The sequence below is a fragment of the Hordeum vulgare genome, chromosome 7H, assembly GCF_904849725.1.
Source record: "Hordeum vulgare subsp. vulgare chromosome 7H, MorexV3_pseudomolecules_assembly, whole genome shotgun sequence".
Lineage (NCBI taxonomy): Eukaryota > Viridiplantae > Streptophyta > Magnoliopsida > Poales > Poaceae > Hordeum > Hordeum vulgare.
In genome coordinates, this window is record NC_058524.1 from 47,074,336 (window position 1) to 47,102,037 (window position 27,702).

Genomic DNA, 27,702 nt, shown 5'->3' on the forward strand with positions numbered 1-27,702 from the left:
GGGATACGATAATGCAAGTGATGGAATTCTGGTAGAGTCCATGAGGAGAGGGAAGGGAGGAGGCGGGAGGGAGCCGGCCGCGGCGGCGCCCAGAGTCCGCCCGAGCTGCTTCCTCCTGCCTTGCATCCGTTGTTCATAATTATTGCATTTTTCACTCTAGTCATGGGTGATATGCTGGAGTTGAGATTTCCAGGCTTGTCTCATATATATTATCTTGCAGGCACCCAAAGAATGGAATCCAAGGAGCCATGTGAGCTTGTTGGCTATGATGTCACTGAGATACAATGTACACTGTTGGTGGTGAACGTGTAGGGCTGTAGGCCATGACGTCAGTGACCTGTTGTGGTTGTGATAATCTGTTGTTGTTATGCTAAATATGATTGTTGGGATTTGGTGATTCCAAGTCATACTGTTATGATGTTGTTGCTGTGATTCCAAGTATGCAGGACATCCCCATCAGTTGTCATTGCGGTTCTTATCGGTGTTGTTGTGGGAGAAGACACAGCTGAAGTTGCCAATTCACTGTTCAGAATTTGATTACAGTCGATATTGTGGGTATTTTTCATGAAGAACAAGCTACTTTCATGATCCTGCTATAGTAGCCAGCATTTTTTCAGCAAGAATGTAACAAGTGTTGGAGTCAATCTGACAAACACAATGCCCAGGAGAAACAAATTATACAGTCAAACAAAACTACAGATTTTCAACCACAAAGCACCAGCAGGTCCTGAATTACGATTGCTGAAGAAAATATCTCGCTAATAGCACGCTCCTAGCATATACAGTATTTTTTTCAGGGGTTCCGCTATTTTGTGTAGCACACTATTTCTTTTCCTTGATTACAAATTTACAATACAGTGTCACAAACAGAAGGGCCAGAAACATGTCGAGCCAAGCACTCAGATTGCTGCAAGGTAAGAAACTAAGAACAGAATCGCATCAGGGATACAAAACTTGGTGAATTATTAAGCAAGGCGACCATCATCCTTCTCCTCACAAATTACAGAGGATACAAGGTGTTCATCAGCGTATGCTAGATAAGCACATCACCACAGATAGACAGACAGATCGAAGTGCACTTACAACTCCGAATCTCCGGAGAAACAACATGGATTCATCCTTGCTATGGAACTCAAAAGACTTGATTAATAAATCAGTCTTGGTCGGAATGGGAGCGGGTGAGGTCTCTCAACGCCTCCTTCCGCGCTTGCTCGCTGTATGCTCTGAGCTCGGCCCGGACCGCGATGGCCTCGTCGTCCACCTCGACGTAGCCCTTGTCATGGAGCTGGCTAAGGACCCAGGCCTGGTACTCGGCGAAACTCTGTCGAGATTCGTAGTACATACGGGCGGTGGCGTACAAGGCCACCTTGGACGCGTCCGTCTCCTCCTCCGGCGAAGGCAGCAAGCTGGGATTTTTGCTCCTCAGGGCCTGGATGAAACGAGGAGGGTGACTGGTGTCCACCGCCCGCGCAAGGATCCGGTCGACCTCCTCCTGCGGTAGCCGCGTCTTCTTCCTCGCCGGAGCGGCCCCGTCTCCTTTGGTTGCCGCCGACGCCGAGGCCGCTGCGACGGCGTCCGCCGCTCGCGGCTTCTCTGAAGCAAATTCTTCTTCCCCCAAAGTAGTGCCGGTCGCCGCAGCCTCCGCCTTCCTTTTGGGACTGCGCACCTTCAGGTTCAGGTGAGACTCATCGCCGTCGCCGGCAGCCGCCTCATCTGCCTTCCTTTTGGCGCTGCACGGCTTGAGAAACTGGCCATCCTGAACGCTGACCGCCGCCGTGATTTTGGTGAAGGGGCCCTTCTCACCGGCCATCTGTGAATCTGTGGATCTGCTCAGCAGCGTCTCACCTTCGCACCGAGATTTGGGGTGGAAGCATCGATATAAAAAGGCCCATGCCGGAGCTGCTCCGGTCCGATCCGGGACTCCGGGTATGAGTCGGAGTCGGAGATGATGCAGCTAGCCCATTTCGAATTGACTGCTCGGCAGGCCGGACCCGACCTTGTTGGGCCACCTTCTCTAAACCAGTCCGCCTGTTTTGGCTGTTTTTTGCAAATTTCCACACAATTTTATTTCCTCCTTTCCTTTTCTCTGTTTTTCCCATGAGTTTTTATTTGGGTTTTTTATTTTTGTATTTTTTTTCTTTGTTTGTGTTAGTAAATATACTTACACCTTTCATTTTCCATACTAGCAAAAGGGCCCGTGCGTTGCAACGGAAAAAAAAAACCACCATCTTCAATGACGATGACCACATTTGTTGATTTGAAACTATTTGACATTGTTAATTGTTCGTAAGTCTATTCAGTTAGCGAAGGTTTTGTTCAACAAATTCATGTTATTACTTCGACATTGCCCATTGCTGGACAGAGTTAATATTTTTGGCAAGAAATCTCTCAATTATAAATGATCCAAATTTATCTATATGTATTATGTATGTCCTCAATAATAATAAAACATTCTGGTCCTCTTCATCTCTAGCAGATCTTATTCAGTGACAGTGATATGCCAACAACCTTTCTTTGATTTCTGAGTTTCAGAGATAGAGGGTGGAGCAATCATGTAGACCATGTCATTGCCACTGCTAGCACCATCACCTTGTTGATCATGTAGACCATGTCGTTGCTATTGCTAGTACCATCGGCGTCACTTCCCCCTTCTTCAAGGCCATATCCAGTAATAGGCGACTCTGACAACTCATCATCATTACAGAGGTGGCTCCTTTCTTCCACAATCTCCTCATGTAACATCTCGTCATCACAAAATCCGTGTGTTTCCTGCCCACTCGACTCCAGAAATTCCTCATCTACATACTGGTGGGCGTCATCATCTTCCTCCAGGGATGGTTCACCTACTACATCCCCATCCTGGTCGTGCTCGAGGAGGCAGATCCGGCGCTGCAGATCCGCGCCCACCACATCCTCCTCGCTGCCATCCTAACCATCGTCGTCGTAGTACTCCCTGTCCTCGCCCTCGCCCTCGAGGAAACCTTCGTCGTCCCCATGGCCATGCCACTCGGCCTCATCACTGTCGGGAAGCGGGATGCCGAGGTGGAGGCACGCCTGCTGGTAGGCGTGGAGCCTGTAGCGGACGCGCACGAGGTGGCGCACCGTCGTCGATGAGGGCGCGAAGGTGGTCGATCTCGGCGGCGTTGAGCGCCAAAGAGGCGAAACTGGCGGTGCTCCATCTGGATCTCAACCTTCTCCCTCTCTGGTCGCCGTGAGGCGCTCCTCCTCCATCTCGCCCTGCAGTATCGTCGTGGTGCCCTCTACCGCCGCTAGGGCCTCCTATAATGTCGCGGTCTCCTCCTCCGCCTCCATCCATGTCGCCCCCTCTTCCTCTCTGTCCCCGCCCCTCTTCTCCCCCTACCCGCCCCCGCCAGTCTTCTCCCCGTCCAGCCTCCACTTCACGGAGTGCCGCCATCAGACTGTCGCGGACGGGCGAGGAACAACACGAGAAGGTGAATTACGCAAGGGATGGCCGGAGGTGGAGGATGCCGGGATATGGAGGGCGGTGGAGAGATGGGATCCGGGGGGAGGGGGCAGCGTGCGACGGCAGGTCTCGATGTGGATTGGATAGGGGTTTTCTTGTTAAAAACGAAATGTTATCTCAGTAAAAACAGGACCGCGGACTAATTATCATAAATTAGGAGGGCTTTTTTGCAAAAAACGACGACGGTGGATTTTTCGACAGAAGATAGAGATTCGACTTTTTTCAGATAAAAGTTGAACATTTTCTCTATCCATGTTGAACACTTATTCAAATACTTGTTTGAACATTTGTCAAATGCACATCAAATATTTTAAGATATAAGTTGAACAAATTTTAAAAAAAACATGATTATTTTAAAAATATATCAAAACATTTTTTTAAACATGCAAACTTATTTGTTAGTGTTATAATATATTTTTAATGTCATGAACATTTTTCATGTGTTATCACTTGCATTAACATATTCTAAAATATATGAACGTTTTTTTAAATGTCACAAACATTTTTTTGAAATGTAAGAGCATTTTTCTAAAACCTTCCACGCACCCCGGCAATGGCTAGTTCTTTGGTGACACTCTAGTCCTTCATATCTCTCATTACGGACTCCTCTCATGTCAAGTTCGGTCTAGCATAACCTCTTTTCACATTATCAACATGATTTGGTTGTCTTCTATTCATTGGAGCTTCCGGAGGACTGTACTGAATATGCTCAAACTATCTTAGACAATGTTGGACAAGCTTCTCATCAATCGGCGATACCCCAACTCTATCTCATATATCATCATTCCATACTCGGTCCTTTCTTGTGTGGCCACACATCCATCTCAACATGCGCATCTCCGTCACATCTAATTGTCGCATATGTCGCTTTTTAGTTAAACAACACTCAGTGCCATACAACATTGCGGGTACAATCGCCGTCCTATAGAACTTGTATTTTAGCTTTTGTGGCACTCTATTGTCACACAGAATGCTAGAAGCTTGGCGCCATCCAACTGTCTTTAATTCGATGGTTCACATCTTCATCGATATCCCATCCTTCGACATCATATCAAAAGATGTCCTTCTAAGGCACCACATGCCCATCAAGGCTAACCTCATCCTACTCCTCGTGCCTAGTAGTACTGAAACCGCACCTCGTGTACTTGGTTTTAGTTCAGCTAAGTCTAAAACTTTTCAATTCCAAGGTTTGTCTCCATAGCTCTAACTTCATGTTAACCCCCTTTCAACTAGCATCACATCGTCACCAAAGAGCATACACCATGGGATATCTCCTTGTATAACCCTTGTGGCCTCATCTATCATCAAGGGAAAAGACAAGGGCTCAAAGTTGACCGCTGTTGCAGCCCTATTTTAATCGGGAAGCCATCAGTGTCGTCATCACTTGTTCGAACACTTGTCACAATATTATCGTACATGCCCTTGATGAGGGTAAGGTACTTTGTCGGGACTTCGTGTTTCTTCAAGGCCTACCACATGACATTATGTGGTATCTTATCATAGGCCTTCTCCAAGTCAATGAAAACCATATGCAGGTCCTTCTTTTGCTCCCTGCATCTCTCCATAATTTGTCGTACCAAAAAATAGCTTCCATGTCTGACCTCCGAGGCATGAAACCGAACTTATTTTTGGACATGCTTTTCATTCTTCTTAATTGGTGCTCAATGACTCTCTTTCTCTCTCATAGCTTGAATGTATGACTCATCAACTTAATTCCCACGGTAATTAGTACAAGTCTGAACATCCCCTTCTTCATGAAGATTGATCCTAATATACTCTGCTCCATTCTTCTGGCATCTTGTTTGCCCGAAAAAAAAGGTTGGAAAGCTTGGGTCAGCCGTACTATCGTTATGTCCTCAAGGATCCAGTCGACCTCCTCCTGCGGTACCCGCGTCTTCTTCCTCACCGGAGCGGCCCCGTCTCCTTTGGTTGCCGCCGACGCCGACGCCGCTGTGACGGCGTCCGCTGCCGGCTTCTGTGAAGCAGCTACTTCTTCCCCCAAATTAGTGTCGGTCGCCGTAGCCTCCACCTTCCTTTTGCGACCGCACTCCTCGCCGGCGGCCGCCTCATCTGCCTTCCTTTTGGTGCTGTTGGAATTATGCCCTAGAGGCAATGATAAATATAGTTATTATTATAATTCCTGTATCAAGATAATTGTTTATTGTCCATGCTATAATTGTATTGAATGAAGACTCATTTACATGTGTGGATACATAGACAAAACACCGTCCCTATCATGCCTCTAGTTGGCTAGCCAGTTGATCGATGATGGTCAGTGTCTTCTGATTATGAACAAGGTGTTGTTGCTTGATAACTGGATCACGTCATTAGGAGAATCACGTGATGGACTAGACCCAAACTAATAGACGTAGCATGTTGATCGTGTCATTTTGTTGCTACTGTTTTCTGCGTGTCAAGTATTTATTCCTATGACCATGAGATCATATAACTCACTGACACCGGAGGAATGCTTTGTGTGTATCAAACGTCGCAACGTAACTGGGTGACTATAAAGGTGCTCTACAGGTATCTCCAAAGGTGTTAGTTGAGTTAGTATGGATCAAGAATGGGATTTGTCACTCCGTGTGACGGAGAGGTATCTCGGGGCCCACTCGGTAATACAACATCACACACAAGCCTTGCAAGCAATGTAACTTAGTGTAAGTTGCGGGATCTTGTATTACGGAACGAGTAAAGAGACTTGCCGGTAAACGAGATTGAAATAGGTATACGGATACTGACGATCAAATCTCGGGCAAGTAACATACCGAAGGACAAAGGGAATGACATACGGGATTATATGAATCCTTGGCACTGAGGTTCAAACGATAAGATCTTCGTAGAATATGTAGGATCCAATATGGGCATCCAGGTCCCGCTATTGGATATTGACCGAGGAGTCTCTCGGGTCATGTCTACATAGTTCTCGAACCCGCAGGGTCTGCACACTTAAGGTTCGACGTTGTTTTATGCGTATTTGAGTTATATGGTTGGTTACCGAATGTTGTTCGGAGTCCCGGATGAGATCACGGACGTCACGAGGGTTTCCGGAATGGTCCGGAAACGAAGATTGATATATAGGATGACCTCATTTGATTACCGGAAGGTTTTCGGAGTTACCGGGAATGTACCGGGAATGACGAATGGGTTCCGGGAGTTCACCGGGGGGGGGGGGGGGCAACCCACCCCGGGGAAGCCCATAGGCCTTGGGGGTGACACACCAGCCCTTAGTGGGCTGGTGGGACAGCCCAAAAGGCTCTATGCGCCAAGGAGAAGAAAATCAAGAGAGAAAGAAAAAAAAGGAGGAGGTGGGAAGGAAGGGGGACTCCCTCCCACCAAACCAAGTCCAACTCGGTTTGGGGGGGGGGGGGAGAGTCCTCCCCCTTGGACTCGGCCGACCCCCTTGGGGCTCCTTGAGCCCCAAGGCAAGGTCCCCTCCCTCCCACCTATATATACGGAGGTTTTAGGGCTAATTTGAGACGACTTTTCCACGGCAGCCCGACCACATACCTCCACGGTTTTTCCTCTAGATCGCGTTTCTGCGGAGCTCGGGCGGAGCCCTGCTGAGACAAGGTCATCACCAACCTCCGGAGCGCCGTCACGCTGCCGGAGAACTCTTCTACCTCTCCGTCTCTCTTGCTGGATCAAGAAGGCCGAGATCATCGTTGAGCTGTACGTGTGCTGAACGCGGAGGTGCCGTCCGTTCGGTACTAGATCGTGGGATTGATCGCGGGATTGTTCGCGGGGCGGATCGAGGGACGTGAGGACGTTCCACTACATCAACCGCGTTCTCTAACGCTTCTGCTGTACGGTCTACGAGGGTACGTAGATCACTCATCCCCTCTCGTAGATGGACATCACCATGATAGGTCTTCGTGCGCGTAGGAAATTTTTTGTTTCCCATGCGACGTTCCCCAACAGTGGCATGATGAGCTAGGTTCATGCGTAGATGTCTTCTCGAGTAGAACACAAAAGTTTTTGTGGGCGGTGATGTGCGTTTTGCTGCCCTCCTTAGTCTTTTCTTGATTCCGCGGTATTGTTGGATTGAAGCGGCTTGGACCGACATTACTCGTACGCTTACGAGAGACTAGTTTCATCGTTACGAGTAACCCCCTTTGCTCAAAGATTGCTGGCAAGTGTCGGTTTCTCCAACTTTAGTTGAATCGGATTTGACCGAGGAGGTCCTTGGATGAGGTTAAATAGCAACTCATATATCTCCGTTGTGGTGTTTGCGTAAGTAAGATGCGATCCTACTAGATACCCTTGGTCACCACGTACAACATGCAACAACAAAATTAGAGGACGTCTAACTTGTTTTTGCAGGGTATGCTTGTGATGTGGTATGGCCAACGATGTGATGTGATATATTGGATGTATGAGATGATCATGTTGTAATAGAAATATCGACTTGCACGTCGATGGTACGGCAACCGGAAGGAGCCATAGGGTTGTCTTTATACTAACGTTTGTGCTTGCAGATGCGTTTACTATTTTGCTAGGATGTAGCTTTAGTAGTATTAGCATGAGTAGCACGACAACCCCGATGGCAACACATTGATGGATGATCATGGTGTGGCGCCGGTGACAAGAAGATCGTGCCGGTGCTGTGGTGATGGAGATCAAGAAGCACGTGATGATGGCCATATCATGTCACTTATGAATTGCATGTGATGTTAATCCTTTTATGCACCTTATTTTGCTTAGAACGACGGTAGCATTATGAGGTGATCTCTCACTAAAATTTCAAGACGAAATTGTGTTCTCCCCGACTGTGCACCGTTGCTACAGTTCGTCGTTTCGAGACACCACGTGATGATCGGGTGTGATAGACTCAACGTTCACATACAACGGGTGCAAAACAGTTGCGCAAGCGGAACACTCGGGTTAAGCTTGACGAGCCTAGCATGTGCAGACATGGCCTCGGAACACATGAGACCGAAAGGTCGATCATGAATCATATAGATGATATGATTAGCATAGGGATGCTTACCACTGAAACTATACTCAACTCACGTGATGATCGGACTTGGGATAGTGTAAGTGGATCATGAACCACTCAAATGACTAGAGAGATGTACTTTTTGAGTGGGAGTTTAGCATATAATTTGATTAAGTTAAACTCTAATTATCTTGAACATAGTCTAAGTCCACTTTGAATATATTTGTGCTGTAGATCATGGCTCACGCGACAGTCATCCTGAATTTTAATACGTTCCTAGAGAAAGCTAAGTTGAAAGATGATGGAAGCAACTTTGTAGACTGGGCTCGTAATCTTAAGCTAATCTTACAAGCTCGGAAGAAGGATTATGTCCTTAATGCTGCGCTAGGAGATGAACCACCCGCTACGGCTGATCAGGATGTTAAGAACGCTTGGTTAGCACGTAAGGAGGACTACTCAATAGTTCAATGTGCAGTCTTGTATGGCTTAGAACCGGGACTTCAACGTCGCTTTGAGCGTCATGGAGCATTTGAGATGTTCCAGGAGTTGAAATTTATCTTTCAGAAGAACGCTCGGATCGAGAGGTATGAGACCTCCGATAAATTCTATGCTTGCAAGATGGAGGAAAAACTCGTCTGTCAGTGAACATGTGCTCAAAATGTCTGGGTACTCAAACCGTCTAGCTGAGCTGGGGATTGAACTCCCGCAAGAGGCTATCACTAACAGAATCCTTCAATCACTGCCGCCAAGCTATAAAGGCTTTGTGTTGAACTACAACATGCAAGGGATGAACAAGTCTCCCGGCGAGTTGTTTGCGATGCTGAAAGTCGCAGAGTCTGAACTCCGTAAAGAGCATCAAGTGTTGATGGTGAATAAGACCACTAGTTTCAAGAGAAACGGCAAAGGCAAGAAGGGAAATTCGAAGAAGAGCGGCAAGCCTGTTGCCAATCCGCCGAAGAAACCCAAAGCTGGACCTAAGCCTGAAACGGAGTGTTACTATTGCAAGGGTATGGGTCACTGGAAGCGCAATTGCCCCAAGTATCTGGAAGATAAGAAGGCGGGCAAAGAAAAATCAGGTATATTTGATATACATGTTATTGATGTGTACTTAACCGGCTCTCGTAGTAGTGCATGGGTATTCGATACCGGTTCTGTTGCTCATATTTGCAACTCGAAACAGGAACTGCGGAATAGACGAAGGCTGGCGAAAGATGAAGTGACGATGCGCGTAGGAAATGGTTCCAAGGTTGATGCAATCGCCGTCGGCACAGTGTCACTTCAGTTACCGTCAGGATTAGTGATGAACTTAAATCATTGTTATTTAGTGCCTGCGTTGAGCATGAACATTATATCTGGATCTTGTTTATTGCGAGACGGTTACTCTTTTAAGTCAGAGAATAATGGTTGTTCTATTTCTATGAGTAACATCTTTTATGGTCATGCACCGAATGTGAGAGGATTGTTCATATTGAATCTTGATAGCGATACGCATGTACATAACATTGAGACCAAAAGAGTTAGAGTAAACAATGATAGCGCCATATTTTTGTGGCACTGCCGCTTAGGTCATATTGGTGTAAAGCGCATGAAGAAACTCCATGCTGATGGACTTTTGGAGTCACTTGACTTTGATTCACTTGACACGTGCGAACCATGCCTCATGGGCAAGACGACTAAGACTCCGTTCTCAAGAACAATGGAGCGTGCAAGTGACTTGTTGGAAATCATACATACCGATGTGTGTGGTCCGATGAGCGTAGAGGCACGCGGCGGATATCGTTATTTTCTCACCTTCACTGACGATTTAAGTAGATATGGTTATGTCTACTTGATGAAGCACAAGTCTGAAACATTTGAAAAGTTCAAGCAATTTCAGAGTGAAGTGGAAAATCATCGTAACAAGAAGATCAAGTTCCTGCGGTCTGATCGTGGGGGTGAATATCTGAGTTTCGAGTTTGGTGCTCACTTAAGACAATGTGGAATTGTTTCATAGTTAACACCGCCTGGCACACCACAGCGTAATGGTGTGTCCGAACGTCGTAATCGTACTCTATTAGAGATGGTGCGATCTATGATGTCTCTTACTGATTTGCCGTTATCATTTTGGGGCTATGCATTAGAAACAGTTGCATTCACTTTAAATAGGGCACCATCAAAATCCGTTGAGACGACACCATACGAACTGTGGTATGGCAAAAGGCCAAAGTTGTCGTTTCTTAAAGTTTGGGGATGTGATACTTATGTCAAAAAGCTTCAGCCTGAAAAGCTGGAACCCAAAGCGGAAAAGTGCGTCTTCATAGGTTACCCAAAAGAGACAGTTGGGTACACCTTCTATCTCAAATCCGAGGGCAAAGTATTTGTTGCTAAGAACGGAGCTTTTCTCGAGAAGGAGTTTCTCTCGAGAGAATTGAGTGGGAGGAAGATAGAACTTGACGAGGTTGTCGAACCTCTCATCCCTCTGGATGGTGGCGCAGGGCAAGGGGAAACCTCTGTCGTTGCGACGCCGGTTGAGGAGGAAGTTAAAGATGATGATCATGAAACTCCAGTTCAAGTTTCTGTTGAACCACGCAAGTCGACGAGATCACGTGCTGCTCCAGAGTGGTACGGTAATCGCGTCTTATCAATCATGTTGTTAGACAACAATGAACCTGCAAATTATGAAGAAGCAATGGTGGGCCCAGATTCCAACAAATGGCTAGAAGCCATGAAGTCCGAGATAGGATCCATGTATGAGAACAAAGTGTGGACTTTGGAGATACTACCTGAGGGCCGCAAGGCTATTCAGAACAAATGGATCTTTAAGAAGAAGACGGACGCTGACGGCAATGTGACCATTTATAAAGCTCGACTTGTGGCAAAGGGTTTTTCACAAGTTCCAGGAGTTGACTACGATGAGACTTTCTCACCCGTAGCGATGCTTAAGTCCGTCAGAATCATGTTAGCAATAGCTGCATTTTTCGATTATGAAATCTGGCAGATGGATGTCAAAACAGCGTTCCTTAACGGTTTCCTTAAGGAAGAGTTGTATATGATACAACCCGAAGGTTTTGTCGATCCTAAGAATGCTAACAAGGTGTGCAAGCTCCAGCGATCCATTTATGGACTGGTGCAAGCATCTCGGAGTTGGAACAAACGCTTTGATGAGGTGATCAAAGCATTTGGGTTTATACAAGTAGTTGGAGAATCTTGTATTTACAAGAAAGTGAGTGGGAGCTCTGTGGCGTTTCTAATATTATATGTGGATGACATATTACTGATTGGAAACAACGTAGAGTTTTTGGAGAGCATAAAAGGTTACTTGAATAAAAGTTTCTCTATGAAGGACCTAGGAGAAGCTGCTTACATTCTAGGCATTAAGATCTATAGGGATAGATCAAAACGCCTGATAGGACTTTCACAAAGCACATACCTTGACAAAGTTTTGAAGAGGTTCAAAATGGAACAGTCCAAGAAAGGGTTCTTGCCAGTTTTACAAGGTACGAGATTGAGTAAGACTCACAACTGATGAAGATAGAGAGCATATGCGCTCCGTCCCCTATGCTTCAGCCATAGGTTCTATCATGTATGCGATGTTGTGCACTAGACCGGATGTTAGCCTGGCCATAAGTATGGCAGGTAGGTTCCAGAGTAATCCAGGAGTGGATCACTGGACAGCGGTCAAGAATATCCTGAAGTACCTGAAAAGGACTAAGGAGATGTTTCTCGTATATGGAGGTGACGAAGAGCTCGCCGTAAAAGGTTACGTCGATGCAAGCTTTGACACAGATCCGGACGACTCTAAGTCGCAAACCGGATACGTATTTATTCTTAATGGGGGTGCAGTAAGCTGGTGCAGTTCCAAGCAAAGCGTCGTAACAGATTCTACATGTGAAGCGGAGTACATGGCTGCCTCGGAGGCGGCTAAAGAGGGTGTCTGGATGAAGCAGTTCATGACGGATCTTGGAGTGGTGCCAAGCGCACTGGATCCAATAACCCTGTTCTGTGACAACACGGGTGCCATTGCCTTAGCAAAGGAACCACGGTTTCACAAGAAGACCAGACACATCAAACGACGCTTCAACCTCATCCGCGACTACGTCGAGGAAGAGGACGTAAATATATGCAAAGTGCACACGGATCTGAATGTAGCAGACCCGCTGACTAAACCTCTTCCACGGCCAAAACATGATCGACACGAGAACTGTATGGGTGTTAGATTTATTACAATGTAATTCACATGGTAATGTGAGGGCTGGATTATTGACTCTAGTGCAAGTGGGAGACTGTTGGAATTATGCCCTAGAGGCAATGATAAATATAGTTATTATTATAATTCCTGTATCAAGATAATTGTTTATTGTCCATGCTATAATTGTATTGAATGAAGACTCATTTACATGTGTGGATACATAGACAAAACACCGTCCCTAGCATGCCTCTAGTTGGCTAGCCAGTTGATCGATGATGGTCAGTGTCTTCTGATTATGAACAAGGTGTTGTTGCTTGATAACTGGATCACGTCATTAGGAGAATCACGTGATGGACTAGACCCAAACTAATAGACGTAGCATGTTGATCGTGTCATTTTGTTGCTACTGTTTTCTGCGTGTCAAGTATTTATTCCTATGACCATGAGATCATATAACTCACTAACACCGGAGGAATGCTTTGTGTGTATCAAACGTCGCAACGTAACTGGGTGACTATAAAGGTGCTCTACAGGTATCGCCAAAGGTGTTAGTTGAGTTAGTATGGATCAAGAATGGGATTTGTCACTCCGTGTGACGGAGAGGTATCTCGGGGCCCACCCGGTAATACAACATCACACACAAGCCTTGCAAGCAATGTAACTTAGTGTAAGTTGCGGGATCTTGTATTACGGAACGAGTAAAGAGACTTGCCGGTAAACGAGATTGAAATAGGTATACGGATACTGACGATCGAATCTCGGGCAAGTAACATACCGAAGGACAAAGGGAATGACATACGGGATTATATGAATCCTTGGCACTGAGGTTCAAACGATAAGATCTTCGTAGAATATGTAGGATCCAATATGAGCATCCAGGTCCCGCTATTGGATATTGACCGAGGAGTCTCTCGGGTCATGTCTACATAGTTCTCGAACCCGCAGGGTCTGCACACTTAAGGTTCGACGTTGTTTTATGCGTATTTGAGTTATATGGTTGGTTACCGAATGTTGTTCGGAGTCCCGGATGAGATCACGGACGTCACGAGGGTTTCCGGAATGGTCCGGAAACGAAGATTGATATATAGGATGACCTCATTTGATTACCAGAAGGTTTTCGGAGTTACCGGGAATGTACGTGGAATGACGAATGGGTTCCGGGAGTTCACCGGGGGGGGGGGGCAACCCACCCCGGGGAAGCCCATAGGCTTTGGGAGTGACACACCAGACCTTAGTGGGCTGGTGGGACAGCCCAAAAGGCTCTATGCGCCAAGGAGAAGAAAATCAAGAGAGAAAGAAAAAAAAAGGAGGAGGTGGGAAGGAAGGGGGACTCCCTCCCACCAAACCAAGTCCAACTCGGTTTGGGGGGGGGGGGAGAGTCCTCCCCCTTGGACTCGGCCGACCCCCTTGGGGCTCCTTGAGCCCCAAGGCAAGGTCCCCTCCCTCCCACCTATATATACGGAGGTTTTAGGGCTGATTTGAGACGACTTTTCCACGGCAGCCCGACCACATACCTCCACGATTTTTCCTCTAGATCGCGTTTCTGCGGAGCTCGGGCGGAGCCCTGCTGAGACAAGGTCATCACCAACCTTCGGAGCACCGTCACGCTGCCGGAGAACTCTTCTACCTCTCCGTCTCTCTTGCTGGATCAAGAAGGCCGAGATCATCGTCGAGCTGCACGTGTGCTGAACGCGGAGGTGCCGTCCGTTCGGTACTAGATCGTGGGATTGATCGCGGCATTGTTCGCGGGGCGGATCGGGGGACGTGAGGACGTTCGACTACATCAACCGCGTTCTCTAACGCTTCTGCTGTACGGTCTACGAGGGTACGTAGATCACTCATCCCCTCTCGTAGATGGACATCACCATGATAGGTCTTCGTGCGCGTAGGAAAATTTTTGTTTCCCATGCGACGTTCCCCAACAACTGCATGGTTGAGAGACTGGTCCTTTTGAACGCTGATCGCCGCCATGATTTTGTTGAAGGGGCCCTTCTCACCGGCCATCTGTGAATTTGTGGATCTGCTCACCGGCGTCTCACCTTTGCACCGAGATTTGGGGACGGAGCTTGGAGTATTTTCACTGCGGAAGTGGAACCCTCGATTCGATCTGATTTGGGGGTGGAAACATCGATATAAAAGGGCCCGTGCCTAACCTGCTCCGATCCGGGTTCGGACTCGGAGCACACCGGCTAGCCCCCAAATGCAGCCCGAGGGACAAATACCCGTGTGAACTCGAATTTGGTACGGTTTCAATCCTCAAATCCTCCTTCGCTGACGTGTCTGCGGGTGCTCTCTGCCACTCCGGTGGCCGACAGACTGGGAACCCGACAACTTCGCTCTGGCCACTACATATGATAGGCTTGGTTTTTCTCGGAGGTGTTATCTTGGTGGTGGAATCACTGCCGCGTCGGAATAAATTGGCTTTGCTTTTCCCCTACCCTGATGATGCTTCGATCGGCAGCGCTGGAAAGCAGGGAACGAGATCCTCTGACGTTGGCGATTCCAAGTCAGAGGGACGGCCTTCGCTTATGCTGCCCGTAATGGGAGTATCATAGCTAGTATCATGCATGCCAACTAAGCAATTTTGATGAGGTGGTATAGAATTAAATAATGAAAGAGAAGGTTGAGTATCATATTATGATACTATATCATATTAAATGATGTGCTACTATGTGTCTTGCATGGCAATAAATAAACTACCCTCTGATACTAACATATGATACTATGCATTACGGATGTGGTATCATACGCTACTATCATATGCATGATACTAGTATATGATACTACCCATTACAATCAACCTTAGCACCGTCCATTAGCCATCAGACGTCCAACTCTCGGATTCGCTCAGATCAGCACAAAAACGAGCGATCCATGCGACTTGCTACGAAGCGAGCGAAGCAGGCGAGGGAAAAAACGTGCGAGGAGATAGAAAAGGGCGTGAAGAGTACAGAGAGCGCGCCAAGCCGATGAGAACGAAATCGCCGGAGCCCAGAGGTGGACGCCCTGCTCTGCTCGTCAATATCACGTAAGTCCTAGTACTATGCTCCTCTCGTGCCTTCTTTGACATCATAAGGAAGGCATGGTAGAACTTGAACAAAAAATTGACCTCATAAGGAAAAAGATGAGCAAGCAAACTTGGTTGGATAGTATACATAAGTTAAAGGAAAAACGGGCTGAATGTTATATGAAGGATGTCTTCACATTAGGAATGAGAAGTACACAATTGAGTGAGAGTTTGAATAATGACTTCAAAATCCATTTCAAAACTTATTTTGATATCATTCGGTTCTTTAAGCATTTTGAAAGAGTGGTGCAAGGGAAAAGGAACAATGAACTTAGTTTTAGTTCTGCTAAGTTTAAAACTTTTCAATTCCAAGGTTTGTCTTCATAGCTCTAACTTCATGTTGACCCCCTTTCGACTAGCATCACATCGTCATCAAAGAGCATACACCATGGGATATCTCCTTGTATAACCCTTGTGACCTCATCTATCACCAAGGGAAAAAGATAAGGGCTCAAAGTTGACCCTTGCTGCAGCCCTATTTTAATCGGGAAGCCACCAGTGTCGTCATCACTTGTTCGAACACTTGTCACAACATTATCATACATGTCCTTGATGAGGGTAAGTTAGTTTGTTGGGACTTCGTGTTTCTCCAAGGCCCACCACATGACATTTTGTGATATCTTATCATAGGCCTTCTCCAGGTCAATGAATACCATATGTAGGTCCTTCTTTTGCTCCCTGCATATCTCTCCATAAATTGTCGTACCAAAAAATAGCTTCCATGTCCGACCTCCCAGGCATGAAATCAAACTTATTTTTGGCCATGCTTGTCATTCTTCTTAATTGGTGATCAATGAAACTCTCTCTCTCTCTCTCTCATAGCTTAATTGGTGTCAAAAAGCATGCCAAGTAATTTCAGCTACCAGATATTCAACGTCTAGAGCAAACCTATCTGCATAGCATACACATTTTAGATATTACATATACAACTTTTGACTGCTATGCACCGTGTAAAGAAAAAAAAAGGAGGGGGGTTACCTTGATTGGTTGGGAGAGGACGGGGCGGCAGGAGTAGGGGTGTCGGGCGGCGCTCCGAACGGGGTGGGATGCGGCTGGGAGGTGGCAGCGGGAGCAATTGATTCTTTGGGATGGGCACCTGGGCTCAGCAGACTGTTAAGCGGCGAGCGGCAGACGGAAGAAGAGCCGGTGGCTGGTGACCTAGGGCTAGGGGTCGTTTGTATAACCCCTCGGCAATCAACAAAAGGAGAGAGAGAGGGATCCCAGGGCGGCGATCTCCAGTGGATGCGCGGGCGGTACCCCGGTGAGATCGGGTCTAGATGGGGAGGCGAGGGAAGGAGACGCGGCTTGTCGCAGGAGGTGGATCGGGAGTTGGAAGCGAGGGGAGAAGGCGTGTGTTCGTGCGATGCGGTTGGTTTCCCTTTTCCTAATGTTTTTTTTTGTCTGTTTTCTTCGGCGATGGGAGGCGGGGTTAGCGCACTGGATTTTCCTTGACGAAGCGGATGTGGTTTTTATTGAACTAATCGGCTGGATTATCGCCTGATTTATGAAGGGATTAAAAAAATCGATGAAACGGTGGAAAGGCTAGCGGTAGGAGGGGGATCATTGGAGGTCGAACCATCACGACAGACAGCAGATCCCCCTTAATAGTAGAGATGTAACCTGTACATCATTGCAATACAAGCTGTAAATCATCTTCCATCACTTATCGGTGGTGTTATAAGAGAAGCAAAAGCTGAAGTTGCTAATTCACTGTTCACAATTTGATTGCAGTCGATATTGTGGGTATTTTTCTTTTCAGCAGACAAGCAGACAAGACAGGAATGTAACAAGTATTGGAGTCAATCTGACAACCACATCGCCCAATACATCAGGAGAATAGAAAAAAACTCATCACACAGTCAAACAAAACTACAGCTTTACAGCCAAAAAGCATCAGCAGAGCCTGAATTGCAATACAGAGCATTCAAAGACAGTATCACAAACACATGGCCAAAAACATGTCCAGCCAAGCACTCGGGAGAAACATCGATCATGGCCTAAAACATGGCCTGAAACTAAGAACAGGACCGCATCAGGGACACATAACTTGGTGAATTATTATGCAAGGCGCCCATGCATCATCTTTTTCGTCACAAATTACAGAGGATACAAGGGGTCCATCAGAGAAACACCATGGATTAGTCCTTGCTACGGAACTCGGACTTGATTAATTAATCAGTCTTGGTCGGAACCTCCTTCCGCGCTTGCTCGCTGTATGCTCTGAGCTCGGCCCGGACCGCGATGGCCTCGTCGTCCACCTCGACGTAGCCCTTGTCATGGAGCTGGCTAAGGACCCAGGCCTGGTACTCGGCGAAACTCTGTCGAGATTCATAGTACATACGGGCGGTGGCGTACAAGGCCACCTTGGACGCGTCCGTCTCCTCCTCCGGCGAAGGAAGCAAGCTGGGATTTTTGCTCCTCAGAGCCTCGATGAAACGAGGAGGGTGACTGGTGTCCACCGCCCGGGCAAGGATCCTGTCCACCTCCTCCTGCGGTAGCCGCGTCTTCTTCCTCGCCGTAGCGGCCCCGTCTCCTTTTGTCGCCGCCGCCAACGCCTTCTCTGACTCTGCGACGGCGTCCGCCGACGGCTTCTCTGAAGCAGCTTCTTCTTCCCCCAAAGTAGTGCCGGTCGCAGCAGCCTCCGCCTTCCTTTTGGGACCGCACTCCTCGCCGGCAGCCGCCTCATCTGCCTTCCTTTTGGCGCTGCACGGCTTGAGAAGCTGGCCATCCTGAACGCTGACCGCCGCCATGATTTTGGTGAACGGGCCCTTCTCACCGGCCATCTGTGAATCTGTCGATCTGATCACCGGCGACTCTCCTTCGCACCGAGATTTGGGGATGGAGCTTGGGATGTTTTCGCTGTGGAACCCTCGCTTCGCTTCGATTTGATTTGACATTTGAGGGTGGAAGCATCGATATAAAAAGGCCCGTGCTCCGGTCCGATCCGGGACTCCGGGTATGAGTCGGAGTCGGAGCTGATGCAGGCAGCTAGCCCAGTTCGAATTGACTGCTCGGCAGGCCGGACCCCAACCTTGGTGGGCCACCTTTCCTTTCCCAATGACAAACTACTTGTATGAAGCCCCAGCCCGCGCCATACATACCTTGTTAGACCGGACCCCAACCTTGTTTTCTTATCTACTAGCAAAAGGGCCGTGCGTTGCAATGGAAAAAAAAATACCACACGCTTTCAATAATAAGTTAACTAACTAATGTACTGAGTCCTATCCTATTTTATTGAGAGATCAATCCGTTCATTGTTAATTCCACCATGATGAGAAATTGAGCGGAACAAACAAAGCAAAACAAATAGGCTACGTGAATTGATCAATGGACTGTTATCTTATTTCACTCATGGGATAGAGAATGTGGAATTAGATGACAAACTGAAGGTGGTGTTCCATTCTCTGTCTCTACAAACAATACAATCTTACATTCAATACATTCATTCATCAGCAAACAAATCCCCACAAAACAAAATTTCTTGTCGGTGCTTGGCACACGGTTGGAGGCATGGGAAAGGGATCTCACCAGATGATGAGTTCCCGCCGAAGGAGGGGATACGATGAGGGGAGCAAGGGTTAGGCGCCTCTATCTGGCCATAAGGAGTCGCCGTTGCCGCACCATAACCTCGAAGTTCCCCGTGTGAGCCATCGAGGCCCGCCTCCACCTGCAAGTACTTCGCTCCGCCGCGCCTTATCCGCGCGCCGCCGCTTTTCTGCATCTTGCAGACGCATCATCCCCAGTCATTGTAGCTGTCACGTTGATTTGATCCAGAAGTTGTGCTCGAGCGCCGAAACGGGGGCAGCAAGCGGGCAGAGGTACGACCGCGGAGGCGGGTGGGTTGAGATCGACAATAATGGTGGTTGAGGTCGGCCGCGGCGGCGAGTGGTGTGGCAGCGGCCTGGGCACATGCCAGGGTGGACCAGGGTCGACGCGATGCGCTCGAGCGCCGCAACGGGGGCAGTGAGCGGGGAGAGGTACGACCGCGGAGGCGGGTGGGTTGAGATCGACAGCGGTGGCGGTTGAGGTCGACCGCGGCGGCGAGTGGTGTGGCGGCGGCCTGGGCACAGGCCAGGGTGGCCCAGGGTCGACGGGAGGAGGCGATGCGTACAAGTATAATTTTTGCAACGAATCATTTTTTCCTTTTGCGTTGCAGATAAATGATGGAGCGCGGGTTGGATAACAAAAATTATAGGGGTTTTTTATAAAAATATCGCGGTGGGTTTTCCGACGGAAGCAATAGCCGCTTTATTATTAGGTATAGATACCTAATATTAGAAGGACTATTGTTTTTCCACTTTTTTGCCTAGCCTAGATTTTGTATGACAAAGCACAAATTCCGTACGCCGTTCAGCTTTTTTTATTGAACTAGCAAATATGTTCGTGCGTTGCAGCAGGTAGTTAAGTTTTCTTACCTGAAACACTATCATTTTAACTGCATTTTGATTTTGACTCGTCATATTGATGGTGTGCACCTACGACCACACTCATGCATCGTCGCTGTGGTGCCGTTCGGCACTGAGGAGGCCGCGTTTATAAATTAAGTATATTTCAAAAGGCATATATGTATGAGAACAGACGTTTGGAGCTCGGCTCCATGGAGGCCGAAATCTTTGCAAAATTCAAAATTTAAACTTTCCGGTTTCAAAAAAATCTGAAAAAATATGCAAGTAAATAAGGATGTTATGTGTATGTGTGTAAAATTTCTGGACGAAATGCCTTGAAATACGATCTTCACAAAAAAGACAAATTCATGACCTGAAACAATGAATAGTGTCATGTGTAAAAAATCCTCAGTTTTGTCTTTATTATACAACCCTCATTTCAATGTATTTTTTCTGAAAATTTACACACATGTGTGTTACGCCTTCACTCATCTCTAAATTTTTTACAGATTTTTTTGAAATGTAAAAATATGAATTTTCATGAAATGTGAATTTCAAACTTAAAGGCCTCCATGGAGCCCGGCCACCAAAGGCATTTTTTCATATATGTATAGCCATCACATGCAATAGATGGAACCTAAAAAAAAATCAACTATTAACATTCATTACTATTAGATGAATAATACTTGTGATATTTTTAAAATAAACCTTCATGTACTTTTGATGTTCATAAATTTTATAAGTGCATGTACATTCTATAAAAATTGTTTCTGTATTCACTACAAAAAAATTATAGTTCGTTGGTAAGAACGGATTCTATCAAGAAAAGACATGTACGTAAGGTCTTAGGTCATGAAATATGTACAAAGAGAGAACACAGTGCTAGTACATCATGCCCAAGGATTATAACATTTTCCAAATATTGACGTTTAAGTTTACATGTTATAATACAGATCGTCGATACAAAATAGAGACAAATATTGATTAACATTGTACCTTATATAGTATTTAAAAAATATTTAACATGTAAAATAACAACATATTCAAACTCTAAACATTTTTCTAATCAAATTTCTTATATAACATGTTATTGAATTCACGGTTTAAAAGATATTGTTATTTGAAAATACATATATATTCCGAATAAACTTCCGGGTTATTAACACATATGTCAGGGGCATTTATGTGAAAGTATAAAAAATGAATTGTTTTGACTAAAAGATGGAATGCATGTTATTTATCGTAAAAGTCGGGGTTTTTTGTGTAAAAGGCAAAAAAAGTTCGGTCTCACTTAAAGACGAAATATGGGTTCATTTCATGAAAATAGAAGGGTTTTTTTTTGCAAAAATACCAAAAAAAGAAACGGTTCGTCCATGTCACTAATGTCCGACTCCGGGTTGATATGGGAAAAACATAGTAGATATTCTGTAAATGACTAATGACGTACGGGTAGGAGCACTCCATCCTTTAGTAATAGGTATAGATATACTCCCTCCGGTCCTTTTTAGTCTGCATATTAGCTTTGTCCGAAGTCAAAGTATCTCTATTTTGACCAAATTTATAGAAACATGTCACAACATTCACAATGTCAAATTAATATTGTTAGATTCATTGCGAAAGTTAGTTTCATGATATGTATATTTGGTATTGTAGATGTTGATATTTTTTAATATATATTTGATCAAACTTTGTAAAGTTTGACTTGACCCAAATCTAATATGCGGAGTAAAAAGGATTGCGAAAGGTAGTTTCATGATATGTATATTTGGTATTGTAGATGTTGATATTTTTCAATATATATTTGATCAAACTTTGTAAAGTTTGACTTGACCAAAATCTAATATGCGGAGTAAAAAGGACCGGAGGGAGTACATAACCAATGCAAAAAAGTGGAAAAACAGTCGAAAGAGGGGGCGTGATCAAGGATCGAACGTAATACCTTTCCGGTTTGAGCGATCGTGACAGCCACTCAACCAGATGTTGTTTCATGATTCAGTGTTGTGCTGGTCTGTAAATATATACTCGAAGTTCCTAAGTTCTCTTTTAAAAACATCCAAAGCTTCCAGGTCTTCTTTTGGTTCATAAAAAATTATTAATTTTTTGATGTATTTGGACTTCATTTGATAGTATAAATGTAAAAAGTCAAAAACATGCAGAAAACATCAACTAGGAGTGGGTGCTGGGTTAATTGATTAATGCTAAAAAATTATACAAATCAACAAGTAAATGACCCAAAAACATTCTAAAATAATAATATAATAATATAGAATAATAAAAAATTATAGATACATTGAATACGTATCTAACCACCGGAACGACTGAGGAAAACCTAGACTGGTGGACTCGGCGGTTTCCTAAGTTCGATGGACCATTCCACAATCGAATTAGGAAAACTCAGTTGGTTTTTCATGAAACCAGGTACTAAACATAATGGGTTGAACTAGTAAAGTGCCGAGCGAAGAGAAAAATATTGTTATTGCTAGGATTTGAACCTCATACACAAAAGATCCTTTCACCTTACCGCACATCGACTGTTGATCGTTGGAGTTGAGGCCACGGGACCCCTGCGGGCCCCATGTCGCCAGTTGGTGTGCCCTAGTTCCAGACCAAGTGGCCCCACAAGTCATTCTTTTGCCTGGTCCAACCATCGAGTCTATTTCTTTATGTATACGAGCGTCGTATATTTTCTTGGATTTTTCCTAGGTGGAAAATTATTTCCTTCATTTTGGCTCATTTTAATCCTTTGATAGTTATCGGACGCTTTCCCCATCTTGTTGCAATCTTACAAAATAGAAGGAAGAAAGGAAGAAGAACAATAATATAATGTGTAAAACATGGTTTTAATTGAGCTGTTTATATTTAAAAAATAGTGATGCAAAATGGACTTAACAGTTCCCTCAAGTTTATACTCTGCTTGTCCACAATAAAATTCCAAGCTTAGTAAATAGGAGACCTGCAATCATTGTTTAAAAATCTGGACGAGCCCACCAGTAACCAGCACCGATGGACTCAACAGTTTCCTAAGCTCGACAGACATTTCCACAATCAACCCATCATGATACCTGGTAATTTCCTAAGATCGGCGGACCGTTCTGCAATGGAACCATGAAAATGCATCTGTTTTTTTTTTAAAACAAGATACTAAAATGCCACCCAAAGAGAACGTGTAAAGGTGATGGACTCGATGAGATGCCCTTGGCCTCTTTGTTTCTTGGACCACATCCTTGATGGGCATGGGCCATATACATAGTTGGGCCTACCTTGTTGGTATAAATCCACAATGCCCAAGATGCCCTTGTAGCTCAGTCACGAGGAACCTCCAGTCGACGCCTTCAGCTCGACGGACTGTTATGTAATCGAACCATGAAAATCCAGCTAGTTTTTCAGCTAAGTGGCCATACTTGTCCCAGTAACCAACTGAGTTATGTTTTCTTCTTTCTTTTTATTCACATTTTTTATTTATATATATTTCGAAATATTTTAAAGTTATATTTATATTACAAAAAAACACTTTACATTGTATTTTGAAAATTGAAACATGTATATAATTTTTTTCTAATTTGTACGAAAAATGTACAATGTGAATGACAAAAAGTAGAAAATGTTAATCATGTGTATAAAAATTGTTAACATCTGTATGAAAAATGTTTGTGACATTTTATTTTTTTCTTAAAAGCATGTGACATTTAAAATAATGTTTGTACAATATAAAAAGAAGTTTGCATGGTTCAAAAAAAAGATTATTATATTTAAAAAAGTGTTCCAACGTGTATTTGGAAAATGTGAACATATACTAGAAAAAAGTTCAAAACATGTTTTTGTAAAAAAAATCATATATACGAAAAATGTGAAACATTTATAAAAATGTTTTATATGTTTAAAAAAATGTACAATGTGTACGAAAAAAAGTAGACATCATAACAATGTAGTTGAAAAGTGTTAAACGTGTGTACGAAAATGATCCTAATGTATACTAAAAAATAAAATGTTGACATGGGTTGTAAAAAGAAAGAAAAATACAAAATCGGTGAAAACAGAAGAGAGAAACAAAAACCAAGAAAGTAACACAGAAAAATGAGAAAAAACAAAAAGGGAAAAGGAAAGAAAACTGACGAGGAGACAAAAAGAACGAAGGAAAAAGTAAAGTAAAAAAGAAAAAGAAAAAGAAACAGAGAGAATCCATAGGAAACCACCAACAGCAATGACACAACACAATCTCAGCCATTGACCCTGGCATTGGCATAGAATGAATCAAGAATCATGGCTCTGAACTAATAACAGAACGGCAATGCAGTGATGCAACTAATAGCATCATGCATCAACAAAAAAAATCCGTAAGCAGGATCCTAGCAGAACTCGCATAGTTGACTGCTGCAGCAGCATATGATCCATGTCTATCTATTTGCACACCTTAAGAAAGGAAAGAATAACGTATGGGTCAACTGAAATGTTGACGTCTGGACTATCTACTCTCTGTCTATTGTTGTCACCTGTACTGTCTAGTGTTGCATCTGCACCCCTAACAGTTCACTCCAGAAACATCTCCGGAATCGGGTAGATGGTGCCCTTTGCTTGGCGGGTCTTCTGGATGATTTCGCTACATACCGTCCTATGATCCCGTATCGACTTCCATGCGGCAGCAATCTCATCCTTTTTAGCAGCTGTAACCTTGTCGGAGCAGTACCGCAAATCCTCGGTCAGCACGCTGATTCTTTCAAGCAACACGAGCATCACATCATATTCCTCAAAGAGATCACACTTGAGTTCCCACAGAAGCTCTGCGTTGGTCTTTTCTTATCAAGGTCGCTAGCTGCAAAGTAGACACGCATCAGAAGTCTGATGCATAACATCCAATGGCAAAAAGAAGAGATGCAACAAGCTCAACAGAGCTAGGCTAGCTTGACCGTACCCTGCAGGTAGCACACATCTTATTAGTACGCCCTCCGCATCAAAATATAGGACATCTTTTAGGCTTAGATTGAGATTGAAAAACGAACGTCTTATATTCTGATACAGAGGGAGTAGAAAACAGAACAGTGAAGCTACAGGAACGACAGGCAACTCTCTCTGGAAGGAAAATGATTCTGCTAGTGAGTAAGAAAAAGAAACATATTTGCAGCGCATTTTCTTAGAGAAGTTTGATTAATTTTTTTTCCTGTTGCCAACACAAGAGACGCTATAAAATAAATTTCTCGGAACCCGGTTATATTTCACAAGCCTCTTATAAATTTTCCTCCAGAAGCACCTTGTATCTATTGCTTTGCTTTGCCTATGATATGAAGCCTTTTTCTTTTTGCACGTGATGTTTCTCCATTATGTGCGAATAACCCATGAATATGTATGCAGAGAACAGGACTAGCTAGATAGAGCTTTAAGGAAAGATTTCTAGATATAAACCATGCATGAAACCAAAATAGCCATCCTGTATGTACAAAAGAAGTTTCACAGGCCATGTACTTGGGATCATGGAGCTACAGTTCGTGCTAATCAAACTGCAAAACCTAGTACTACTTGTCAAGCCCAAGATCTTTTTTTTAGAAAAGGGTCAAGACCAAGATCTGGACAGGGGTTAATTGACAAATTTAACCAACGTCCCTGTTCCATTTTCATTGAAACTGAAACAGCAAGAGTGGCATTGCTATCACGCGCACTATGCTTGACCAAGCACCCGGAACGGAAAGAACCTCGGGCGCACCACCGTGCACATACCTGAAGCGCCGGTGTGGACGCGTGACACCGCTTCCTCCTTGCCGGCGTTGGGGATGAGCTCCTTGCCGTTCTTGGCGAACTCCCCGTTCAGGTCCAGGTCCAGGTCCAGCCCCTGTCCCCCGCGACAGCTCGTCCTTGCCGTTCTTGGCGAACTCCCCGTTCAGGTCCAGGTCCAGGTCCAGCCCCTGTCCCCGCGACAGCTCGTCCTTGCCGTTCTTGGCGAACTCCCCGTTCAGGTCCAGGTCCAGCCCCTGTCCCCGCGACAGCTCGTCCTCGCCGTTCTTGGCGAACTCCTTATCCAGGTCCATACCCTGTCCCCGCGACCGCTCGTCCTCGCCGTTCTTGGCGACAAATCCCGGTGACCCGCCCCGCTGTCGTACATCTGGTCGTACTGCCCGTCCAGACCTAACAAGAAGGCCCCGCACAAATCTTTACATTGAGAACTCAGAAGCCGCCGCGGCAAAAGAAGGGGATCCATCGAAGGTCGGGTGCGAGTGCACGTACCTGGGCTGGCGTGGACGCCTGGAACCAGAGCCGCGCCGTCGTCGGCGGTGGGGTCGATGACCGGGAAGTTGTATCTCGGAGGCGCGCCCTCCTCGCCGTGGACGAGGCGCAGGCGGGGCGCCTTGCGACGCCCAGCGTTGTCGTCGGAGCCCCGGGCCTGGTGCAGACGGCGCTTCGGCCTCGCGCGCGCCTTGCCAGAGAGGCTGGGTGGCGGGGGAGGGGCGGGGGCCATTGATGCGAGGTGGGGTGGCGCTTGCGCTTGCGCTGGGCTGCGGGAGAGCGAGGGGATTTTGTTTTCGATTTCAGTGCCGTTGCCTATTTGATTTGACGGGACGGCAGCAACTAGTTGGGGGTTATCCCTGGCTCGACTCCCAGCGGGCGTTCGGGCCAGCTGACGCGTGGAGCAAGCGGACGAGGCAGGGGATTTTTTCTTCTTCTCCCTTTGGAAATCTCATCGGGCTAAAATGGAGTAATGGACACTTTTTCAAGGAATGCCATAACGTGCAGACCGCAGAGGGGAAACCAGCTCCAAGACAGTCAACATGGTGACCGCTAGCAATGTTGATGGGTATGGTAATTCACCTATTGTGCTTTCAGTATTTCAATCATCTTCATGATGGATTGATTCAGGATCTAACGTTCATGTTGGATTTACTCCCCAAAGAAAAAGGGTGAATCAATATAGTAGCTGATGAAAACCATGCAAATTTTCGTCTTTAGTACTACCCACACAAAAGCATGTGTCGGGGTGGCCGTTTATTCAAACTTTTTCCTGATAATTTTAGTTATATCATCGGGCTAAATGTCCCTCTGGAAATCTCATCGGGCTAAATGTCGCTCGAAGAGCATGGCATTTCAAACTTTTTCCTGATAATTTTAGTTATATCGGGGTGGTCGTTTATTCAGAGCAACATGATATTTTCTATGAAGATGGTAATTTTGAGCCTTCTTTTTAGTAAACTAATAAAAGAGTCCGTGCGTTGCAACGGAAGAGAAAATAACACACGCTCTGAAGGCAATATATTTTTACATGGCATCACATTTGTGTTGCCGACGATGGTTTTAGTGCTCACACAATGAAAACGCGTTTGAATATACAGTCACTCGGAATAAGATGAAAAATATGTTGTTTCTCCCCACAAGGTTTTCCAAAGGTGTGCATGTGTTGTTAACGATGTTTTCTTTCCTCTGAATTTGGTTTTAATTTAATGGATGTTTATTGCAATTCGTATCGTCGCCGGAAAAAGAGAAAAAAAAGGACCGTGCACTACAGATTAGTTTGCACCAAAAATAATATTTAAGAAGTATTCAAGAGCTAAAAATAACATCATATTTAGATTCTACACATTTTTTTAATCAAATTTCTTATATAACATGTTAAAATCGGAGTTACGGTTTAAAAGATATGGATAATTTTATTTTAGATAAAATGTGGATTGATTAACT

The 27,702-nt window shown here is 45.3% G+C and overlaps 2 protein-coding genes and 1 pseudogene across 2 annotated transcripts; all 3 read right to left on the reverse strand.

Annotated features, from left to right (window-relative positions):
• Positions 1–839: 839 nt before the first annotated feature.
• Positions 840–1,863, reverse strand: LOC123409877. Its single transcript, XM_045102747.1, has one exon. The coding sequence runs from the start codon at positions 1,808–1,810 to the stop codon at positions 1,154–1,156; it is 657 nt and encodes a 218-aa protein (XP_044958682.1). The 5' UTR covers positions 1,811–1,863; the 3' UTR covers positions 840–1,153.
• Positions 1,864–2,479: 616 nt separating this feature from the next.
• Positions 2,480–4,162, reverse strand: LOC123408228 (annotated as a pseudogene).
• Positions 4,163–24,292: 20,130 nt separating this feature from the next.
• LOC123408229 (translation initiation factor IF-2-like) lies at positions 24,293–26,800 on the reverse strand. Its single transcript, XM_045101385.1, has 4 exons — positions 26,780–26,800; positions 26,257–26,525; positions 25,753–26,157; positions 24,293–24,853 (listed from the first exon to the last, which is right to left on the reverse strand). Exons 1-4 carry the CDS (start codon positions 26,798–26,800, stop codon positions 24,850–24,852), a joined length of 699 nt encoding a protein of 232 aa, XP_044957320.1. The 3' UTR covers positions 24,293–24,849.
• Between the last annotated feature and the right edge of the window lie 902 nt (positions 26,801–27,702).